The sequence below is a fragment of the Notechis scutatus genome, chromosome 5 (genome assembly GCF_049901735.1).
Source record: "Notechis scutatus isolate UNSWTSFEM ecotype Mainland chromosome 5, rNotScu1.2, whole genome shotgun sequence".
Taxonomy (NCBI): Eukaryota; Metazoa; Chordata; class Lepidosauria; order Squamata; family Elapidae; genus Notechis; species Notechis scutatus.
The window spans coordinates 103789375-103808375 of NC_142013.1; the positions used below are offsets into that span (position 1 = coordinate 103789375).

The 19001-nt window shown below is 41.0% G+C and overlaps 1 protein-coding gene across 4 annotated transcripts in view; it reads right to left on the reverse strand.

Annotated features, from left to right (window-relative positions):
* Nucleotides 1-19001, reverse strand: part of PIBF1 (progesterone immunomodulatory binding factor 1) — a 106624-nt gene that overhangs the window by 2452 nt on the left and 85171 nt on the right. For 3 of the 4 annotated variants that reach the window (XM_026673480.2, XM_087967422.1, XM_087967424.1), the window contains 3 exons: nucleotides 17269-17371; nucleotides 14571-14701; nucleotides 12524-12608 (listed from right to left, as the gene is read on the reverse strand). In XM_026673480.2, the coding sequence (XP_026529265.1) occupies nucleotides 12524-12608; nucleotides 14571-14701; nucleotides 17269-17371 (319 nt within the window). Of the gene's footprint in view, nucleotides 1-5224; nucleotides 5364-12523; nucleotides 12609-14570; nucleotides 14702-17268; nucleotides 17372-19001 lie in introns of those variants that run through there. The other variant, XM_087967423.1, reaches the window with a different exon arrangement.

Sequence of the window (19001 nt, forward strand, 5' to 3'; positions counted from 1 at the left end):
CTTTATTTATTTAGTTGAAGACACCTCATCATGAAAGGAAAAAGGAAACAGTGAGGAAGATGTTCATGAATGAAGGCAAACGTATGTGTCCCGGGATAATGATTCGAGATCGAATTTGGGTTGGTCACTGGGACTGGAGATTTATTCTTCTGACTTTTCAGACTCATGTTGGAGCCCATCTTCGGGGAATTTCTCTCTACGTGATTTTGGCTGTTCTGTGAATTGTCTTTATGTGGTGCCTGTCTATTGGCTGATTGGTGTGTTGACGGCTGGCGATTGGGAGGTTTTTCAAGGAAGGATTTTCATCCTTGAAAAAGCAAAATAATTTGTACCTTGGGTCTCCAATACCAGCTCTAGGAGAAAAAAAAAGTTCTTTTTTCCCAGAACTTCCCTCTCAAATAAAGTTAATCAAACCCTTGAAGATGCAAGAACTCTAGTGGGGGATTATGACCAATCCCCCCCCCTTTTTTTCCTTAATAAGGGTCCACATCAGTCTGGGAGGCCAGGAGGTATTTTTAGTACTGTTGCCTAAACTAACTGTAAAAGTCTGAAGACTGCAAGCCGAGATATCTCTCTCTGTTGCAGCAAAATATTAATGAAGAACATAACTTTATTTTTTTTTAAACTTCAATATGACTTTCACATGATTTGCATCACGCTACAGTTTTAATAATGAACAAGTCCCAGAAGGAGGAAACAACAATTCTTCGTCTTGTTTCTGTTTAGAAACAGTTCCAGGCTTGGAAGGCAATCCGAATTCTCTTGCTTTCCTATAGCAGTATGAAATTAATATTTCTGTAGAAATTCTCCTGGGCTGCCTTCCCAATCCTGCAGCGCTCAGCGCTGCGTGCGTCCTTCTCATTGCTCCGCCGCCGTTTAATGTTGCAGCTATATTTGCATAATCCAACCACGGGCACCGACATGTCAAAACGGTTCTGGGCTGCAGAGCAGCTGTTTCCACGAGGGTTGCTGCATAACTGATACCAACATGTTGCTGGAAGTTGTAAACTCGGCAAAGAGGTTGCCAAAGCAATGCATAGACGGGATTTTCTGGATGGAAATAACTTTGGGAGCCTTTTACACCAAGCACATGCTTCGTCCTTAACAGACCGTCATCACGGTCCGAGCGTACCTACTATTTGTAAGCCAGGGAAATTGGAGACCCTTCCAAATACCTTTCGGACTAGGATGCGAGCAATGCTTCCCTGCCAGCCAAATATGTCATGAAAACAATTTTGCTGAATCCTCTATTGATCAAAGACGTGGTGACACTGCCCGCCTTTCCTCTCCCCCCCCCCCCACCCCCACCAAACAGCTCTGCAAAACAACTTCAAGCAATTCATGCACATAAAGAGTTGTGTTACAGAGATGTTATTTGGCCCTCCTATCTCTCCTGGAGGGAAGCCAGCTCCAAGGCAGAGACAAAAACAATGGCCTATCGGAAAATCAGGGCAAACTTCCCAGCTTCTTTGCAAACCAGTAGAGTCTTGCATGATGAGAGATATCGAGAATCTGATGATAGAGGGAAGGTTTTTCTTCTTCTTTCCTTTCTGTTTTAGGTTTTTTCTTTATTTATTAAAATATGGAAGCAAGGGTCTCATCCAGTCTTGCACCAAACTTTTTCAGAATGTAGAGCCTATGTCTAAGGGTTGATTTTGCTTCTAATAAAGAGTTGGGTGATGTAGCTGAACCCGTTGAACTGGGTGTTTGTCGTTAGCACCTTGTTACTCACAGTGAAGGTGACAGATTGGGACATAAAATGAATGAAGAAAGAAAACAAGCCTACTGGTGACATGCACACACCACACATACAAAGAAGGTGAAGGTTCTTCAGATGAAAAAAAGATCTTCTCTCAGAAATAATACTGGGTAGAGCAGGGGTCTCCAACATTGACAACTTTAAGACTCGTAAACTTCAACTCCCAGAGTTCCTCAGCCAGCTGGGAGTTGAAGTCCATAAAAGTTGCCAAGGTTGGAGATCCCTGATATAAAGTAAAGCACCATCTCCACTATAAAGACCCAATCAGCCAATTCTGAGGTTAATAAACATCTGTATGGGTTTAGAAACTGAATTCAAGTCCTAAAATCAAGCAAGCAAGCAAGCAAACTTCTCAATTAAGTTTAATTTAGCTAGTTCAAACTGTTTTTAAAAATTCTCCCTTGATAACTAACAACTTTTCGTTTCATTCACAAAAAGAATGAGTAGCTTTTTTCTGTAATTTAAAAGTTAAATGCTAAATTTAAATCCTAAAATAAACACTGCAATTTGATAGATCTATTGTCTCCTTTAATTTTGCCTGGAGGTTTACTTAATTACCTCTCATCTTTCTGGGCAAAATCTGCATGAGTAAGTTGTAAGATTCTCCACATCCTAACAGGCTTCGCTGAAGCCTGGCCTCGTGTAAATCTTGTGATGAGGAAATCATTATTGCTCAGGTTTGAAGGATATATTATTGATAAGATGCTGCAATGGGTTTTACTGAGAACTTTAGTTAAAAAAAAGGATTTGTCGGTTGATTATTTCTGAGGCTGGGCTTAGGAATCTTATCTTTTTCATTTCATGAAGAAAAAGAGAGAGGATATAAAAGAGGAAGGAGAAAGATCTGATCCACAACCATAAAGTAGTTTTGTATGAAGAGAATAAATATGGCAGCCTAAGAAAGTCAGTTCAAATATCCAGAGACAGCCATGGGGGGGAAAAAACTTCTCTTATTTGAAAAGTAGCTCACATAGCTATGGTTGACAAGTTCACTTGGGAGGAAAACTGCCTCTCAGTCATTATTACTATAAGTTGCAAACAGTTCATAGGTTTAAAGATCCAAGCCAGCACTTTGACCTGGGCAATGAAAGACACTAGATTAGAAGCTCAAGAAACAATTGCAATAATTGAATCATCAAGTGGTGACATGCTCCCAAAGAACTGCCAGAAGTCTTTTTCCTTCTAAAGGCTTTCCCACAGCAATTCATGAGGCCAGTAGAGCAGGAGTCATCCAACTATGATTGAACTGTGGTGTGTGTGTTACCATAGCCATATCTGACATCTTCAGCAATTAATACATCTTACAAATCAAATTAAAGGGGTCGAACCACTCTTGCTTTCAGTCAATGTCTCTAGAGCCAGTATCAAATCTGCCTCCTGGAGTGCCAAGGAATCCAAGGTGGGGATGATGGTGGTTGCAGACTGACCCTTATCTGAGGCATCTGTCTGAAAAGGTTCCCAGGGGCCACTGACTGCCATAACACTAGGTTCTTTAATTGTCCTCTTGGAAAGGATGACACAAAAAACAACAGAACGATATCCAACCAACCACCTCAATAAGGTCCATTGACAGTTGCAGAGAGTTTAGGCAGAACCTGGAGGGATTATGAAGAAATGACACTCTTCAGCTGTCCTGTGATTATTCTGTGTTACAAAATGTTTGGTTTGGGTTAAAAACACAGGAATCCATTTGAGTTTAGAGATTGTCAGCCCAGGAATGAAAAAAAGAAGAAGAAGAAATGTATTGAGTGCATTCAGTTTGAGGAGCAATGCACCAGTGGGATCAAGCCTCAGAACCCAATGTAGCTGAAAAAAATAATTAAGATATAGAAGAAACACAACTTATGGAATTATGAAACAGCTTCAACAGTAAAAATGGCTTTGACCTTCCTTCCGCCTTCCCGCCCCTCTGCCCCTTCCTTTTTTTCTCCCTCCCTCTGTTCTACTGCCCCTTTCTCTCCTTCCTTCCTCCCTCCCTCCCTCCCTTCAACTGCCCCCCCATCCTTCCTTACCTACCTACCTACCTATTTGTATGGTCTCCTCAGAATTTCCTATTACAGCATTATTTTTGGAAGTTTAGCACTCCTTGGACTATGCATTTTATAAGCAAAATTAAGGGCCTTGTTCTGTAGGCTGAAAGCAGGGATCCTATTGTAGCATTTTCAGAAAGAGTAGACAATCTTGGACTGTTCACATAGTAGGCACATTTTAATTGATGGGGTGCTTTAATATTTTTTAGTGTCGTTAGACACTAAATCAAAAGACATATAACTAATTTCTTAAAGCAATGGAGGCTTATCAGGATAAACTACCAGAGGGCAAAATGCTTTTACCAATGAAAAAACCAGACCTGCTGGCAAGGGACAATATACCTATGACAATAGGACTGAAAGAGTCAGTAATCAACAAATCATTAAACAAATCAATCAATAAATCCAAGTAGTTGGATGATCTTTCCAGCCTTTTTTGATAAAAGACATCTTAAATAAACGCAGCTTGGCTTTCTTCAAAAATGCCGTTCTTATAATGTAATTTCCAGTTCAATCATGCAAGCCAAACAACACAACAAAATTTGCCCATATTTTATAGAGCTTTCCCCTTATAAATCAAAATGTGAGGTGCTTGCGATGCTTTTCTATAAATTTGCATTACAATAAACCCTGATTATGATTGTAGCATATGCAAATTGAGTTTCCTGAAAACAGAATTATATTCAGTGTTGTGTTTATTTTATAGAATACAATAAATGCAAATGTGTGCCGGTGCTTTTTGGGGAGGGAAAGGGGGATATTTTGAAGGAACTGGGGAAATTATTCAAACCTGTCACTTCCCATCCACAAAATGCCTGCAAGAAATAATCTATTTGTTGAGGGTTCCAGGTATTAAAAAAAATTCTATTGTTTTCTATACAGCATTTATGTTCAACACTAACCAACATTCTGCAAGATAGGAAACAATGAACAGGAAAGAATGCTGATAAAGCAAGACAGTAGAAAACCTAAATGGCTTGCCAATCACCTAATAGGGTAATTGTGGCTCGCTGCAGGTGAGAATAGGCCCTTAAGGCTTACTTGTGGTACAAAATACTGTAGATGTGCTGTAAGGACAACCCCTATCCCAAGGCTGCAGGGAGATTATATATAGCCTTGGGATAGGGGTTGTCCTTACAGCACATTAATGGTAACCATAAACCTGGAACATACCAAATAAAAAAAAAAAGATAACTGCATTGTGGCCTGGCTGGACGTTTAAAAGAAGTAAGCATTTCGTTTTCACAGGCCTGAAACAGGTTTTAATACCTATGCAAAAAAATGACTTGCTTAAGCACAGAGACACACATACAGAAAGAGAAGAGGGAGGGAAGGGAAGGGAAGGGAGGGGAGGAACTTACTTAATTTACCTCAGAAGCCTTTTCTCCAAACTTTTCTTCTTTTCCATAGAAATAAATGTTCAGTCCAAGCCAAAGCCAATCATAATACTGTAATTGTTTTTAAGAAGAGATGCAAGTAAGCTTAGGGACTGCATGAAGGCAGAATATGGTGTATCCAGGAGGTAGAAAGAAAGACAGAGAAGTTGCCCAAGGTAGAGAGGATCAACAGCCAGCCTGGAATTGGAGCGATGAAAGTTTAGCACTTTAAGGCAGTGGCCCCCAACCTTTTTCGAACCAGGGACTGGTTTCACGATTATTTATTCTTCCACGGACCGGTACCTGAGTAACGTGAGACTCCACCGCCATCGGGACGGCTCTTCATTCAAAGCCGCCCCTCCCTTCGACGAAACTAAGGCGCGAGCACCCAAACGCCGCTTTCCAACTGAAAAACCGGAAGCACTTTCCAACCAAAAACCTGGAAGCAACCGAAAACCCGGAAGCGCTGTTGAAACAAGATGGCGGCTCCCAAGCTTTGCGGCCCGGTAAAAAATGATCCACGGACCGGTACCGGTCCGGGGACCGGTGGTTGGGGACCCCTGTTTTAAGGGAAGGGGAAAGATGAAAGAAAGATAAAAAAATGTGTGTCCCCCCCTTTTTTTTTATTTCAGTAAGACCGAAGAATTGGGAAGAATAGAATAAATTTTGTAAATAAAAATGGTGACAGTTCACAAAGACTACTACCGTGTTTCTCATATAATAAGGCTGGGTCTTATTTTTGAGGCCGAAAAAATGGCTAGGCCGTCTTTTCGGGGGTGACTTAATTCAACCCCCCGCATCTTCGGGCGGGCGGGCGGCGATGGCTTGGATGTTGACCTCGGCGTTGGTGGGGCACTTCGGATCGGGGTCGACGCAGGCAGCACCATATCAGGGTGCAACAAAAGTACTTCCTTCACGGCAAGCTCTCCCACCATTCCCCCATTTCCCATGTTTTAATATAGGCCTTAATTTGGGGAGGGGCTTAATTTCATTTCATGCCTATAAAACATGCTGGGACTTCCTATTGGGGAGGCCGTATTGTTGGAGAAACAGGGTAGGTGCAAAGAGAAAGACGTACTGTTTCCATAGTAAAGAAGATAAAAGCAGGGATGGTTAAATTGAATACTTTATTTAAAGAGGAAAATATGTTCTTATTTGGAGATCACCTCTGGAATTTGTGATGGTGAAGGAAAAAAAATGAAACTTTGATCTTGGTTTTGTTTGATTAGAAAGGTTTGGTGTTATAGAAATGGCCAGTTATGTTTTAATATGTAAAAGAAAACAAATTGAGGCTGGAGTGTGTTTATCTTGTACTGTGCTGGGAAGAGTTGCCTCCTTTTCTTTCTTTTTCTCTTCCCACTTGTATTTCACACCCCCTTTTTCCCTTCCCTTCCTTTAATTTCCTATTTTCTTTTCTTCTTTTTTTGTATTTTATACTATAAAAAATAAAAACAAATAGGAAAAGGCTGAAGATGAGCTGTGTTTGGTGGAAAACACCAAAAGATACACAAAAAGGGCTTCTTTGAAAATGTTTAAAAGAAAAGGAAGATAAAAGACACAGGGAAGATGGCCATCTACCAAACACTCATCAATTAAAGACAGAAAGGGAAATAGTGAATAACAGGACAAGATTGCTGGGTGAAACTACAGACTGATAAACATATAGTCAAGGAATATCTCTATCTAAATTAGTTCAAAATCGTGGGGTCCTTGGTGCTCTCTTGGTGGCTTTCTTGGTTTCTAGGTAATATCAGTGCAAAATCTCATGTGATCTAATCTCCATCCTCAATGACTTAAGGGATTTGAGAGATGGCCTAACTACTAGGCATTTTGTTTGAGAAACTTTGGAGAACAGAACAATTTCTGCATCTGTCTTCCAAAAGAGGAAAAATAAAGATCAGGGTATTACAGACCAACCATCCATCATGGGAAGATTCTAGAGTAGATCAGAAAGCTACTGCTCTCCAAGCACCCTGAATATAACATGGATTTTTCAAAAACAAATTTATTTTTTTCTTTTTCCGATTGGCTGACTGACTTCTGAAAACATAAAAAATATAAAAATGCTGAAAATGTACATAATTTATACAGTGTCCCATGATACTCAGTTAAGACCCAACTGCCCTGAAGATTGTACTCTGGTCATATTTCTCAATGAAGTCTTACATGGCAGGAATAAATTAATATGTTGGGTGCCACAAGGTTAAATTCTCTCCATGATTTGCATTCATCATTTGCACGAGGAAGTAGACAGAATACTTATCCAATCTGCAGATTACTGGTGAATATGGCCCAGTAGCAAACAGAAGACAGAAATAAAAGTCAAAATGATCCTGATAAAAGTGGACAAATTGGAATGAGAATAACAGAAATCAACGCAAGACGGTATACACAGAATTTAAGGACAGACTCTGGATGCCTGACCTGGCAAGAGCACTTGTGAAACAGCTTCTGGACGCATCCAGGGGTACATGTTCCAAAACAGGGGAAGCCACAATGCCAACTTGTTTGTACTGGTTGACTTTATCTTTAGTCCGATATTGGTTCTGATCACCGCAGTTTAAGAAAGATTCAAACAAAGTGGGATAGAATTAAGAAGAACAGAAATGCTTAGGCAGATTATTTAGCCTTTGGAAAAAGCTGGTTAGATTGGAGAAGAGCTTAATGAAGAGGAAATATTTGCCCAGAGAGTTGTCGAAGGCAGACAGACAGACAGATCTCTTGCATGTCATATGTAGATGTATTTAAACTGAATTGTAATCCGTTCTGGGCAAACAAAATAGAAGGAATCTGCCAAGTCATTGGGGCCAAGGGATGATTTCCTGCACAGCCAGGTGAGTTTAACAATGGAACAACTCTTATGGGCAGAAGGCCAGAAGGTAGCCAAGGGTTTAGAAGCAGAGGCAGAAGATAAAGCTTCAAAGATGATTTAATTCGTATTTTTGTGCACACCACACATCGTTTTTTGCTGTTCCAACTCTTGAGCTGGTCTGGTCTGCCCCCAGGGAATCTCAACTACCCCAGATGGAGGTAGTGTCAATAAAACCAAGACTGTCCATCCCAGAATCTGTAGAGATTCTCAGTCATCCAGATCATGGTTGTCCCAAATGTGTTATTCCCCCTCCCTCTCAGGAGGCAACTAGACCTCCTTGTTTTTCCTTTTGAAGATGTTTTGGTTCTCACCCAAGAAGTTTCTTCAGCTCTGACAGTATAGTAGGGAATGGAAGGGTTTATATTCCTTGCAGACAGCTGGTAAACTGCCATCCCAGAGCTTCCCCAAAAAGTTGCTCCTGCTTTCCCAGCTCTTAAGATCCAAACAGAAGATTCTCTTGGCCTAGGTACTACTTCTCCATCTTTCTGGGCTGCTGCAATCATCAGCTGCTGAAGGAGAAGAAGGAGCTGTACAAAAAAACCTGAAATTTTCTCTCCTGAGGCTGGCGAAGAACCAGGGAACAGAAGCCCCCAGGGAGGTGGAAGGGACACAGGGAAAGACTGTCAACTCTGAACTTCTCCATCTGCAGCAGCCCGGAAAACCCAAGGAAAGAGGTAAGGGCAAGACCTATCATGCACGAAGGCTCCCTCATCTATCAATGTAAATTATATAAGAATATATAAAGCATGACCTGCCACTCCTGTGCTAAAGAGCACACATCTAGGATTGAGGTCAAGTTGACCCAAATCAGTTCCAATTTCTTGGGGCTGCTTTCGTTTGTTTGGCAATTAATTATGGCGTCAATGTAAAAAGCCAGAAAGATTGGCTTTTGGCAGTTCAAGGGTTCAGACATACAGTGCACAAATCTGGAGTGTCTTAATTCCTTTGAAAAATCCATGGACCTACATACACCCTTTTTTTCAGTTTTAGCTTTTCCAAGTACATGTAGAAATTAAAAAAAAAAACACATTTAAGGGTTAAATTAAAAATCCACAACCTAACTGGTATCAATAAAATTCAGCCGCATTACACAGAGCACATAGAATAACACAGTCAGGAAGGACCTTGAGGTGACCTAGTCCATTTAAGCAGGAGACTATCTACAAACTTCAGACAAATCTTGTCCAATCTCTTAAAAACTTCCAGTGTTGTAGCACCCACAACTTCTGAAGGCAAGCCATTCCACTGGTTAATTATTCTCACTTTCAGAAAATTTCTTCTTAGTTCTAGGTTGCTTTTCTCCTTGACTAGTTTCCATCCGTTGCTTCTTGTCCTGCCTTCTGGTGCTTTGGAGAATAGCTTGGCCCCCTCTTCTTTGGGGCAGCCCCTCAAGTATTGCAACATTGCTATCAATTCACTTTAATTGCAGTCTGATTTTAATGCCATTGTAAAGAAACCCTGAAAGGCAATGAAGGAAGCTGGAGACCAACTGTTCCCCATCAGGGCACCTTTCACCCTTCGAGCGTGGTCAGCATTGGGAATTCTGGGAGTGGACCTCCCCATTTCTGAAGGCCTCCAACTGGAGACTTCCATGGACAAGTGAAAAGGCCGGCTGGCAGAGACAGGTCTGAACAGTGGAGGATTTTCACAAGCACTTTGTCAGAGTATATTCATGAACTGGAATGGAGCTTCAGTAACAAGGTCAGCCAATGAGAGCTGAATTGAAGGCTGAAACTTAAAGAGAGAATCTGGGCCTGGTTTATCTCTCTGTTCTGTGCTCATCTCTAAAGTGAAAGAGAAACTTGCTTGCTAAGAACTGAGCTCTGCTCTGAACTGGAGCTGGAACTGCTTCTGTTTGTGTTTGCTTGTAACCTTTCCACGTTGGAAGAAACTACTGGTATTGTACATTTACTCATTATGTTTATAAAGAAGTTAATGATCCTGATGAATCAATCATCTGTGTGTTTTCTGGACTTGGATTTCTGCTGCAAACTCTAACACACTTGGGCTGATCTCACTTCCTGCTCCAGTCTTCCTTCTACTGTTCGGCGTGTAAAAAGTGCTTACGGAAACACTTTTGTGCATGTGGTGTGGGAGAGGCTGCGATAAATGGCAGCCTCAAAGCCCTTTCTGCAAATGCAGCAGTGTAGCTTCCAGTCGCAGCCAGCAGAAAACCCCGTTAGATGATTTGGAAGGGAAAAAAACAGGTAGACTTGTCTAAACCGTTGAAAGTGCTCTCAAAAGTACAAGGACTGCACTAATAGAGGAAAGAGATTTGAAGAACATCTCCTATGTCAAATTAATAAATCAATCATTATAGTGATTTTCTCTTCCTAATACAGGTCCTAAACAAGTAGATGTGGTAAAGGATTTTTCAGGGGAAAAAAATCCATTCAGTAAATGAGGCATATGAAAATCAAGGTCAGTAATGATTCAGAGGCTAAATTTGGAAAACACTTGTAGAAGTTACAAATACCCACAATTTTACATGCACAGAAAATTCCAAACTCTTACATTTATTTTATTAACACGAAGTTAGCTAGCTTTGAAACATTTTTGGCTTGAGAAGCAATTAGTTTGCAGAAGTGAATGAATTTTCTGTTAATGTTATGTGACGCCATATATTAAGGGCATAATATGGAGATATTGTCTGTCTATATTAAACTTTAGTGCATACATTATACTAGAGTGCATACGTAACAACATAATCATTATGCATACAAGACAATGGCTTCCGATATATGGATTGGCAGACAGATACACGAAAATTAAGGCACAAAGAGTTCTTGCCATGAAATTCTTTTGGAATTTAATCGAGCTTTTCAGTTTAGCGTTTGAAAATTGCCAACAATCAAAGCTAGAACTTGCCTGGAAAATAGGTTAAAGAGCAACGAAACATTGTGAAGGAAGAAATAAGCTGTATGTTTTTAAACTGTTGAAACATACTCCACCACAATGTCAAATTCTGACTTTGTATCGTAGATGGAACTCATCCCTCCAAGTCCTCCCACTCAGACATGATCAAGAAAGAGGAGAAATTGTGGTGAGGAGAACAAGGCATCAGAGAAGGGGGTGGGAATCCTGTATGGTCCTTCCAATGTTCTCACACCACAGCACCAGTGATGGTAAGGATGCCTGGAACAGTTGAAACTGGTATTAAGCAGTCAGAGACACATGGCTCCTTCCTTATCTCCTCTACTTCCATCCCCTCCTCCAGAAATAAGTTCTCCTGGTGGCTTTGTGTATTTCCCTTGAAGTGATGAGAAGCCTTTTTCCTACTTGGAGAACCTCCAGGTGCTGATATTCAGAAGAGGAAGGAAGTGATGTCACATGAGCTGAGGCTTCCCTGCTCTTTGCTCCTTCTGCTCCTCAGCCAAGAGATCCAGACAGATCTGGAGATGCAGGGGTGGGAAGGAGCGCCATCCATGGAGACTGGTGACCCCAAGTGGTAACCTAGTCATGGGATGGTGCTGGGATTAAGGAGGGGCTGAAACTGGTGGAAGGCTGGTGGCAATGAGATGCACCAAGGGCTTGAGTTTACAATGGAGGGGAAGGTTGGGGTAGAAGTTAATAGTGGCCATTTGAGATAGGAAAGAGAGAATAGCACTTAAGACTTATATACCACTCCATGGTGCTTTAAATGGCACTCTCTAAGTTTACTTTACTTTATTGTCACTGAACCTCGTACAACGAAATCAAACACCATCTTCAGTGCACATCATGACCATGAAAATAAACACAAACACACATCCTTCACACTCCACACATTGAATTGAAAACCCCCAACACCCCACCAACACTGTACTATACAGTAGAATTCAACAGAGCTCCTGCCCTGGGATAGAAGCTGTTTTTCAGCCTATTTGTCCTTGTTTTTATTATTCTGTACAGTCTGCCAGATGGTAATAGTTCAAAAAAAGGGTGCCCAGGATGAGATGGATCTTTGAGGATGTTTTGAACTTTCTTAAGGCAGCGGGAGCTCTAAAGCTCTTCCAAAGAGGAGAGAGGGCTACCAATGATCTTCTGGGCAATGACCTTAACCCTCTGGAGTGCTGTCCTATCTGCCACTGTGCAATCAGCAAACCTTACACAGGTGCAGTAAGTTAAGATACTCTCTATGGTGCAGCGGTAGAAGGTCACCAGCAGTTTTTCATTCAGTTTTCTGAGAAGTGGTTTACAAAGTCAGCCTATTGCCCCTAACAATCTCGGTTCTGATTTTACCAACGTTGGAAGGATGGAAGGCTGTGTCAACCTTGAGCCGGTCACGATCAAACTCCTGGCAGTGGGCAGAGTAAGCCTGCAATACTGCATTCGAACCACTCTGCCACCATGGCTCCTAGATGTGCAAGAAGAGCCCTCCCAGGCACTTTAGAAATTATTTTTGAAAAGCTAGAAAGCTGAAATCAAAACGTATTATGAGTAGCTCAAAGGGGATGATCAAAGGAACTGGCATATAGTAATAACTGGGGTAAAACAAGACAATTACCTCACGGTGATTTAGAAGTTTTTCCAGATCTGCTGCCATTTGGTTCTTGACCCTCAGCAAAGTCTTTTTCTCTTCATTTAACTGACTGGTGGGCAGAAAAGAAAATGACTTAGGAAATGTAAATACCGTATTCTAGTTGCAATGCTGGTTTTAACATACATTGCTGAGAATTAAGCACACGTAGGTCCTTTTTGAAGAGGGAAAAAACATGAGTATTTTCTTTGAGCTACCATCCATATAGATAATTTAAAGTAGCGCCCAAAGCAAAGACAAACCAAATGTGTTCGATCCGTTGGCTTTAATAGTTCAGGCCTTGTTACGTTTTCCAAGCGAGAGAGAAGAACCAGTTGAGCCAATGACTTTTAATTTGACTTTGTTCAGACCAGGTAGGCTGCGTTTCAATCACGGCCCTATTCCAGTTATGCTTCTGGCCAAGGGTGGGCTACCAAAATTTTAGCAAAGGACTCTCTGTCTGGTTGTCGTGGCCATGGCCTAGTCGGCCTCCTGAACCACAACGGGGGAGGGGAGGGCGTTTTTGCCCTCCCCGGGCTCGAGAGGCTTTCCTTGAGCCTCTGGGAGGGTGAAAACAGCCTCCCTGGGCTCCAGAAGCTCTCTGGAAGCCGGAAACAGGCCCATTTCCGGCCTTCCCAAACTTCCGGGAGGACCGTTATTTTTGCCTTCCCTGAACCTCCGAGGATGCCCTGCACTTACCTGCATCCAAAATGGGCCACGTGGGGACCCCTGAGAGGGGCGGGGTGGGCAGGGCCAGCCAGGAGTGGGATTTGGGGGTTCTCCCGAACTCCCGTGAACCCCTAGCAGCCCACTCCTGCTTCTGGCCCTTCCGATTCAAAGAGGTGGCAAAAAACAAAACAAAAAACAACTGAATAGAATTCCGATTTGAATTATGAGGCTTTAGGAGACTTCCAAGAACATCGGAAATCCTCTATGTTTAATGAAGAATACAGGTCGAACACTAAAATAAGAGGTGACCCCCACATTTCAAGACTGGAAGGATGGTTCATAAACACAAGAAGTTTTCTCCTGTCCTTCAAATCTCAGAAGTTACAATGGGAAAGCAGCCAGGCAGCAATTAGTGATACTCTTCTTCCATCTAGCTAAGTGAAAAATCAGGTGAGCAAAAACATTTCTGGACACTTTTTCTGAATTGATAATTAGGGAAATTTTCTAACAGTGGAAACAATCAGCCAATGGAACAAAAGTTGCCTTCGGATGTTGCGGGAGCTTCATCACTGGAGGCTTTCAAGAAGACACTGGACTGCCATCTGTCAGAAATGGTGTAGGGTCTCCTGCTTGGGTGGTGGTGGGTGGGGGTTGGACCAGATGACCTACAAGGTCCCTTCCAACTCTGTTAATCTGAAGGGGAGCCCTAATCCGCAGCCTATTCAACCTTCTAGGCAGTTATAGGAAGAGTTTTTGATGGGATCAACGAGACACTTAGGCCTCCCCTTCTGACACCTACGATAACAGGATGGAATTGTCTACAGTGGCGAAAGGAAAGTCTTATTGGAGGAAGAGATCAGACAAATGATTAGCAAAGTTTAAGCTAAGCCACGTAAGTGGGGCAGGAGAACCAAGTTAATTAAGTAATCGAAAGAGATTTACAAAGGCTGACGACTGGACTAGAGAATAATTAAAAAAAAAAAAATAACCTGGAAGAATAACAGGAAGGGAACTTGGAGGTCCAACCTCCTAGTCAAGTTTCTATCCATTGCTTTTCTTTTTTTACTGCCGTCAGGTGCTTTGGTGAATACATCAACCCTCTCTTTTCTGTGGCAGCCTCTTAAATATTGGAACATTGCTGTTAAGAAGTCAATGACTTCTGCACCATTAAGAAAGGAAGTCCAAAGAGTTATGGCTATGAAATCAGCAGGAGAAACCCTCAATTTTTAATAGATCGAAAGTCCCCATTTTCAGAAAGTTAGCCTGGTGGCTCAATGGCTGACTCAGTGCTTCAGCTGTTCTTCTCTAACTGGCTGCTAGATTCTAGATGCCAAAGGGAATTCAACCCCAAATTTGGAGTCTTTACCTGATGTCCTTTTCATGCTGAGCAATCCGTTCTTTCTGTGCGAGGATCTGGGAATCTCTCTGCTGCACGGACTCAATAAGGTACTTGTAGGGCTGCTGCACTTGGTTCAACAGAGAATTTGCTTTGTCTCGCTGAAAGAAAAGAAAAAAAAAAATGGAAAAAAGATGGAAAAACCAGAACAGTTCTTGTTGGGAACAATAAAAGGAAAATAAGGTTAAAAAGATTAAATATATTCTACTACTTATATTGATAGCGGTGAGAAGAGCATTCGCATGATGTTGGAAACAAAATAATACGCTGTCAGAGGAATTAGTAATTCAAAAAAAAATCTTAGATTGTGCTGATCACAGATTGTGCTGAAATGGTTAAACTTACGTTAAAATTAAAGGATAAAGAAGAGTCAAGGGTATTACAGAGTTTGGGACAATTGGTACAAATGGTTGAACAATAGAAACAAGAATAATAGAGATAAGAAAACTGTAGACAAATGTGTATGAATGTATATAAACGTATATATTTATACGAGATTGGTATATGTAATAATGATGTCACTGTACCATTATTGTTAAGATCAAGATTTGTTAAGTGTGAAAAAGAATAATAATAAAAATTTTAAAAAAAGAAAAGAAAAAAAAAGACGAACATTTAAATGAATGAATGAATGAATTCTTTATTGGCCAACTGTGATTAGACACACAAGGAATTTGTCTTGGTGCATATGCTCTCAGTGTACATAAAAAGATACATTCATCAAGAATCATAAGGTACAACACTTAATGATAGTTATAGGGTACAAATAAGCAATCAAATCGTACTAAATCACGAAAGGAAGCTCCATACATATTTGTTTTGTTTCTCTCTCTCTTTCCCACACAATGTAATCCTGATAGCATATATAAAGATCACTTGGAAAGGTGGAGCTAAGCACCCCCCCTTCTCTATATTATTTGCAAGGGATTGTCAATGTCTGGGATTATTTCCAGTTTATTTGCAGGGCAGCAGAACTTCAAAATTATGTATTTATATCACATGACTTCAAAGAAATTGCAAGGAGATGCATATTTGGGGCAACCCAGAATTTTTAAACGCAAGCACTGCTATTAAAGAAAGAAAAGAAAGAAAAGAGAGAGAGAGAAAGACAGACACAGAGAGAGAGACACACACACACACACAGAGAGAGAGACAGAGAAAGAGAGAGACAGAGACACAGAGAGAGAGAGACAGGGAGAAGGAGAGAGAGAGAGAAGTCTGTTGAACTGTATTGTTTCCAGAGCAAAGAGCCCAGGCAAATGTTATACTTTTACTGTTTAGAAGGCAGCAAAGAACAAGGAGTCAGGGAGAGCCCTTCCTTCCTCGCTTTTTCAAAATCCATTCAACGCTGGCCAGGTGCTGACCTGGATTCTCTGTATCTCCAAAGAAATATAATCAAGGTTTATCTTGGAAAAACCAAATTGGGATTGCTTTAGTCAGCACTGTATGCAGGGAGAGGTCAGGGGTGGGAATGGCCAAATGGTTTTCTGTACTCTTTCTCTCCCTGGAACTGAAAATGGGGAGCCTCCTTGGCTAGGGATCTCCTCCAAGGGTGGTATGCTCCCGGTTCAGACTGGTTCACTCGAACCGGTAGTAAAAAAAAATAAAAAATCCTCCCACGATCAACTGAGAGGAGAAAGAAGAGAAAAGCACAGGATCGGCCCTCCCTGCACTTTTCTTTATTCTCTCCGCTGATTGGCGCTGTAGGCCTCAGCGGGTGTGGGGGAAAGCTGTGTGCACGCGTTAGATACACGCGCAAACGATCACCAAACCAGTAGTGGAACAGGTAAGGATCCCACTGCTGATCTCCTCTATTTTCAAATATCCATGACTGAGGAGCATGTCAGAAGACAATCATGAAGGCTTCTGGATGGGCCAACTCACCAGTGGCCTGTGGATAGAGGACCTTCTGAGAACCAGCCCAGATCCTAACTGAGTTAGAAGGTAGAGCCCGTCAGAAAACAAAAACAAAAAAAAACAGATGAGTTGAGTTGGGATGAGAGATATGGCCCAGGGTTGTGCGTGTGTGATGGCTTTAATCTAGGAGTGGAGAGAGGTTGTTTTATTTTGCGTTTGTTATTGTTGGTAGGTGCTCAAGGTTATATTGTCTGAGATGGGCAGAGATATTAAATAAATAAATAGGTACTGCATTAAAAAAAAAAACTTTAAGAAAACTAAACCCGTTTTGCTAGTTTTTTTCCTATTCAGAGAAGAGAGGCTTATCTGTCTAGTCTCTGTTTTGTTTAGTCTGCAGAATAATCTGTCTTTTCATCTCTGCTATTAGAGCAACAGGTATTGCACTGAAAAGGATTAGCATGGGAGTATTGTCCACAATTGTCCACGTATATAATTTTTAAAAATTATTTTACAAATAACTCAAGATGGCGAATATATGCAACACACTTTCTTCCTCCTATTTTCCTCACAATAAGAAACCTGTGAGGTGGGTTGGGCTGAGAGAGAGAGTGACTAGCCCAAAGTCACTTAGCTGATTTCTATGGCCAAGAAGGGACTTGAACCCATGGCCAGCTGCTTTCTAGCCTGGTGTCTTAACCACAAACATGCTCTCTTTTCATCCATATAATTATGCTTTCTTATAATTTACACATACACACACACACAGAGAAATATATGTATATATATATGTGTGTGTGTATAAATATTATACCTCTTGTGAAATGCGAGCAACTTCTTCTTTCTGGCGCTCCAAATCTCTTGCAAGCAATGTATTTTGCTTCTCTAGCTGTAGCAATCTTCTTGCCAAATGCACACTGTGCCAAGACAAAAATAAAATTAAAAAACAATAACCATAGAATTTTAAACCGGACATCATTTGAAGTAGAATTTCAAATTCTTTTCCTTAGCATCCGTTAAAATACACATAGAAGGTTACAAGCTACCATGGGCAGGGGCATTTGATTAAAGTTACTTTGGAGCAGTTATTGATGCTACACGTCCATTCTTTCTTAACTTTCCATCTGTGGTCCCCTGTAACAAGACAAACGCTAGTTTTGCGAAATGTAGGATTTATCCTGTTCTCAGGGGAGTAGCTTGTAGAAACAGTCAGATTTGAAGACTTCTTTTGTAGCTAATGATTTTGATGTTTTGTTTTGTTTTAAAAGGTATTAGGATGTTTTAGTTTTTTGCAACTCCCTCACACAAGAAAAAAATTACATATTTTTGACATCTTTTATACATGCAATTTGGCAAAATATATTATTTGCAGCATATCTTTCATACACTGTATGGTATACAACATATGAACCACACGTTCTTCCTGAACGCATAAATGTATGTAACTTGTCAATGCAGTTAATTATCTTGGGACTATCTAAAGGAATTTGGTTTCCTGGATTCTCCTACCATATGTTTCTGATTCTATTTTTATTTCCTTCCTTCCTTCCTTCCTTCCTTCCTTCCTTCCTTCCTTCCTTCCTTCCTTCCTTCCTTCCTTCCTTCCTTCCTTCCTTCCTGAGCTGCAAAGCACTGTGAAGTAGTATATAAGTCTAAGTGCTATTGCTATATCATTTTTTAACACTACAGTTTGAAGCCCAAAGCCAAAACACGACATTTTAACTGGATTAGATGAATATTCCCATCATTCTCACACTGTAATTAAACTGCCAGGTTTCTAGTAGCAACTGACTCTAGAAGCTGCATTTTAGATAGCTATCAGGGTGCATTCAAGCGCCATAAAATTACTTTTAAGTAGGCATTACAGAAAAAAAAAACATCTTTCTTTCCCTTATCTAAGTTCAATACTTGTAACATCACTGGAGGAACTCTATGAAGCAATTTAATTTTTTTTTGTTTTGTAAAAAAACAACAACCTTAAACCAAAACATTCAACAACACAACCTTCACTCAGGGAGATGAGGGCTTTAAGGAAGGAAATAATAAGGGAGTATCCAAAACCAGGTAATCATGGTAAGTACAATCTTTTTGATTGTATCAGGTTTGGAATCTAGACTTCGGTGCACAGGTGGGTTTTGGTGTGAGATGGCTCCCTCTTCTCTTCCCAGAGGAAGACTCTTTGCAAGCTCCAGAGGAAGAGATCTCCCAGTGAAAGCACCTTCTCCTTCCTGCAAAACTGGAACCCAGCCTGAACTGAGAAAATCCCCCTGGGAAGAAGATGGAAAGGAGAAGTGGGGGACCCTCAGCCCAGGAGAACCTGGACGGGGCTTGACTCCCCCACAAATTCAGAAAAAAGTCCTTGACAAATTTGCTTTACGTTTTTATTTTGTAAAACGGCTGGCCCTTTTAGAACAGGATTCCCAATCTTGGCAACTTTAAGACTCATGGATTTCAACCCCCATAAGTTCCCCAGGCTGGGGAATTCTGGGAATGGAAGTCAATTCGTGTTAAAATTATTGAGGTTGGGAAACCTCAGGTCTGGAAATT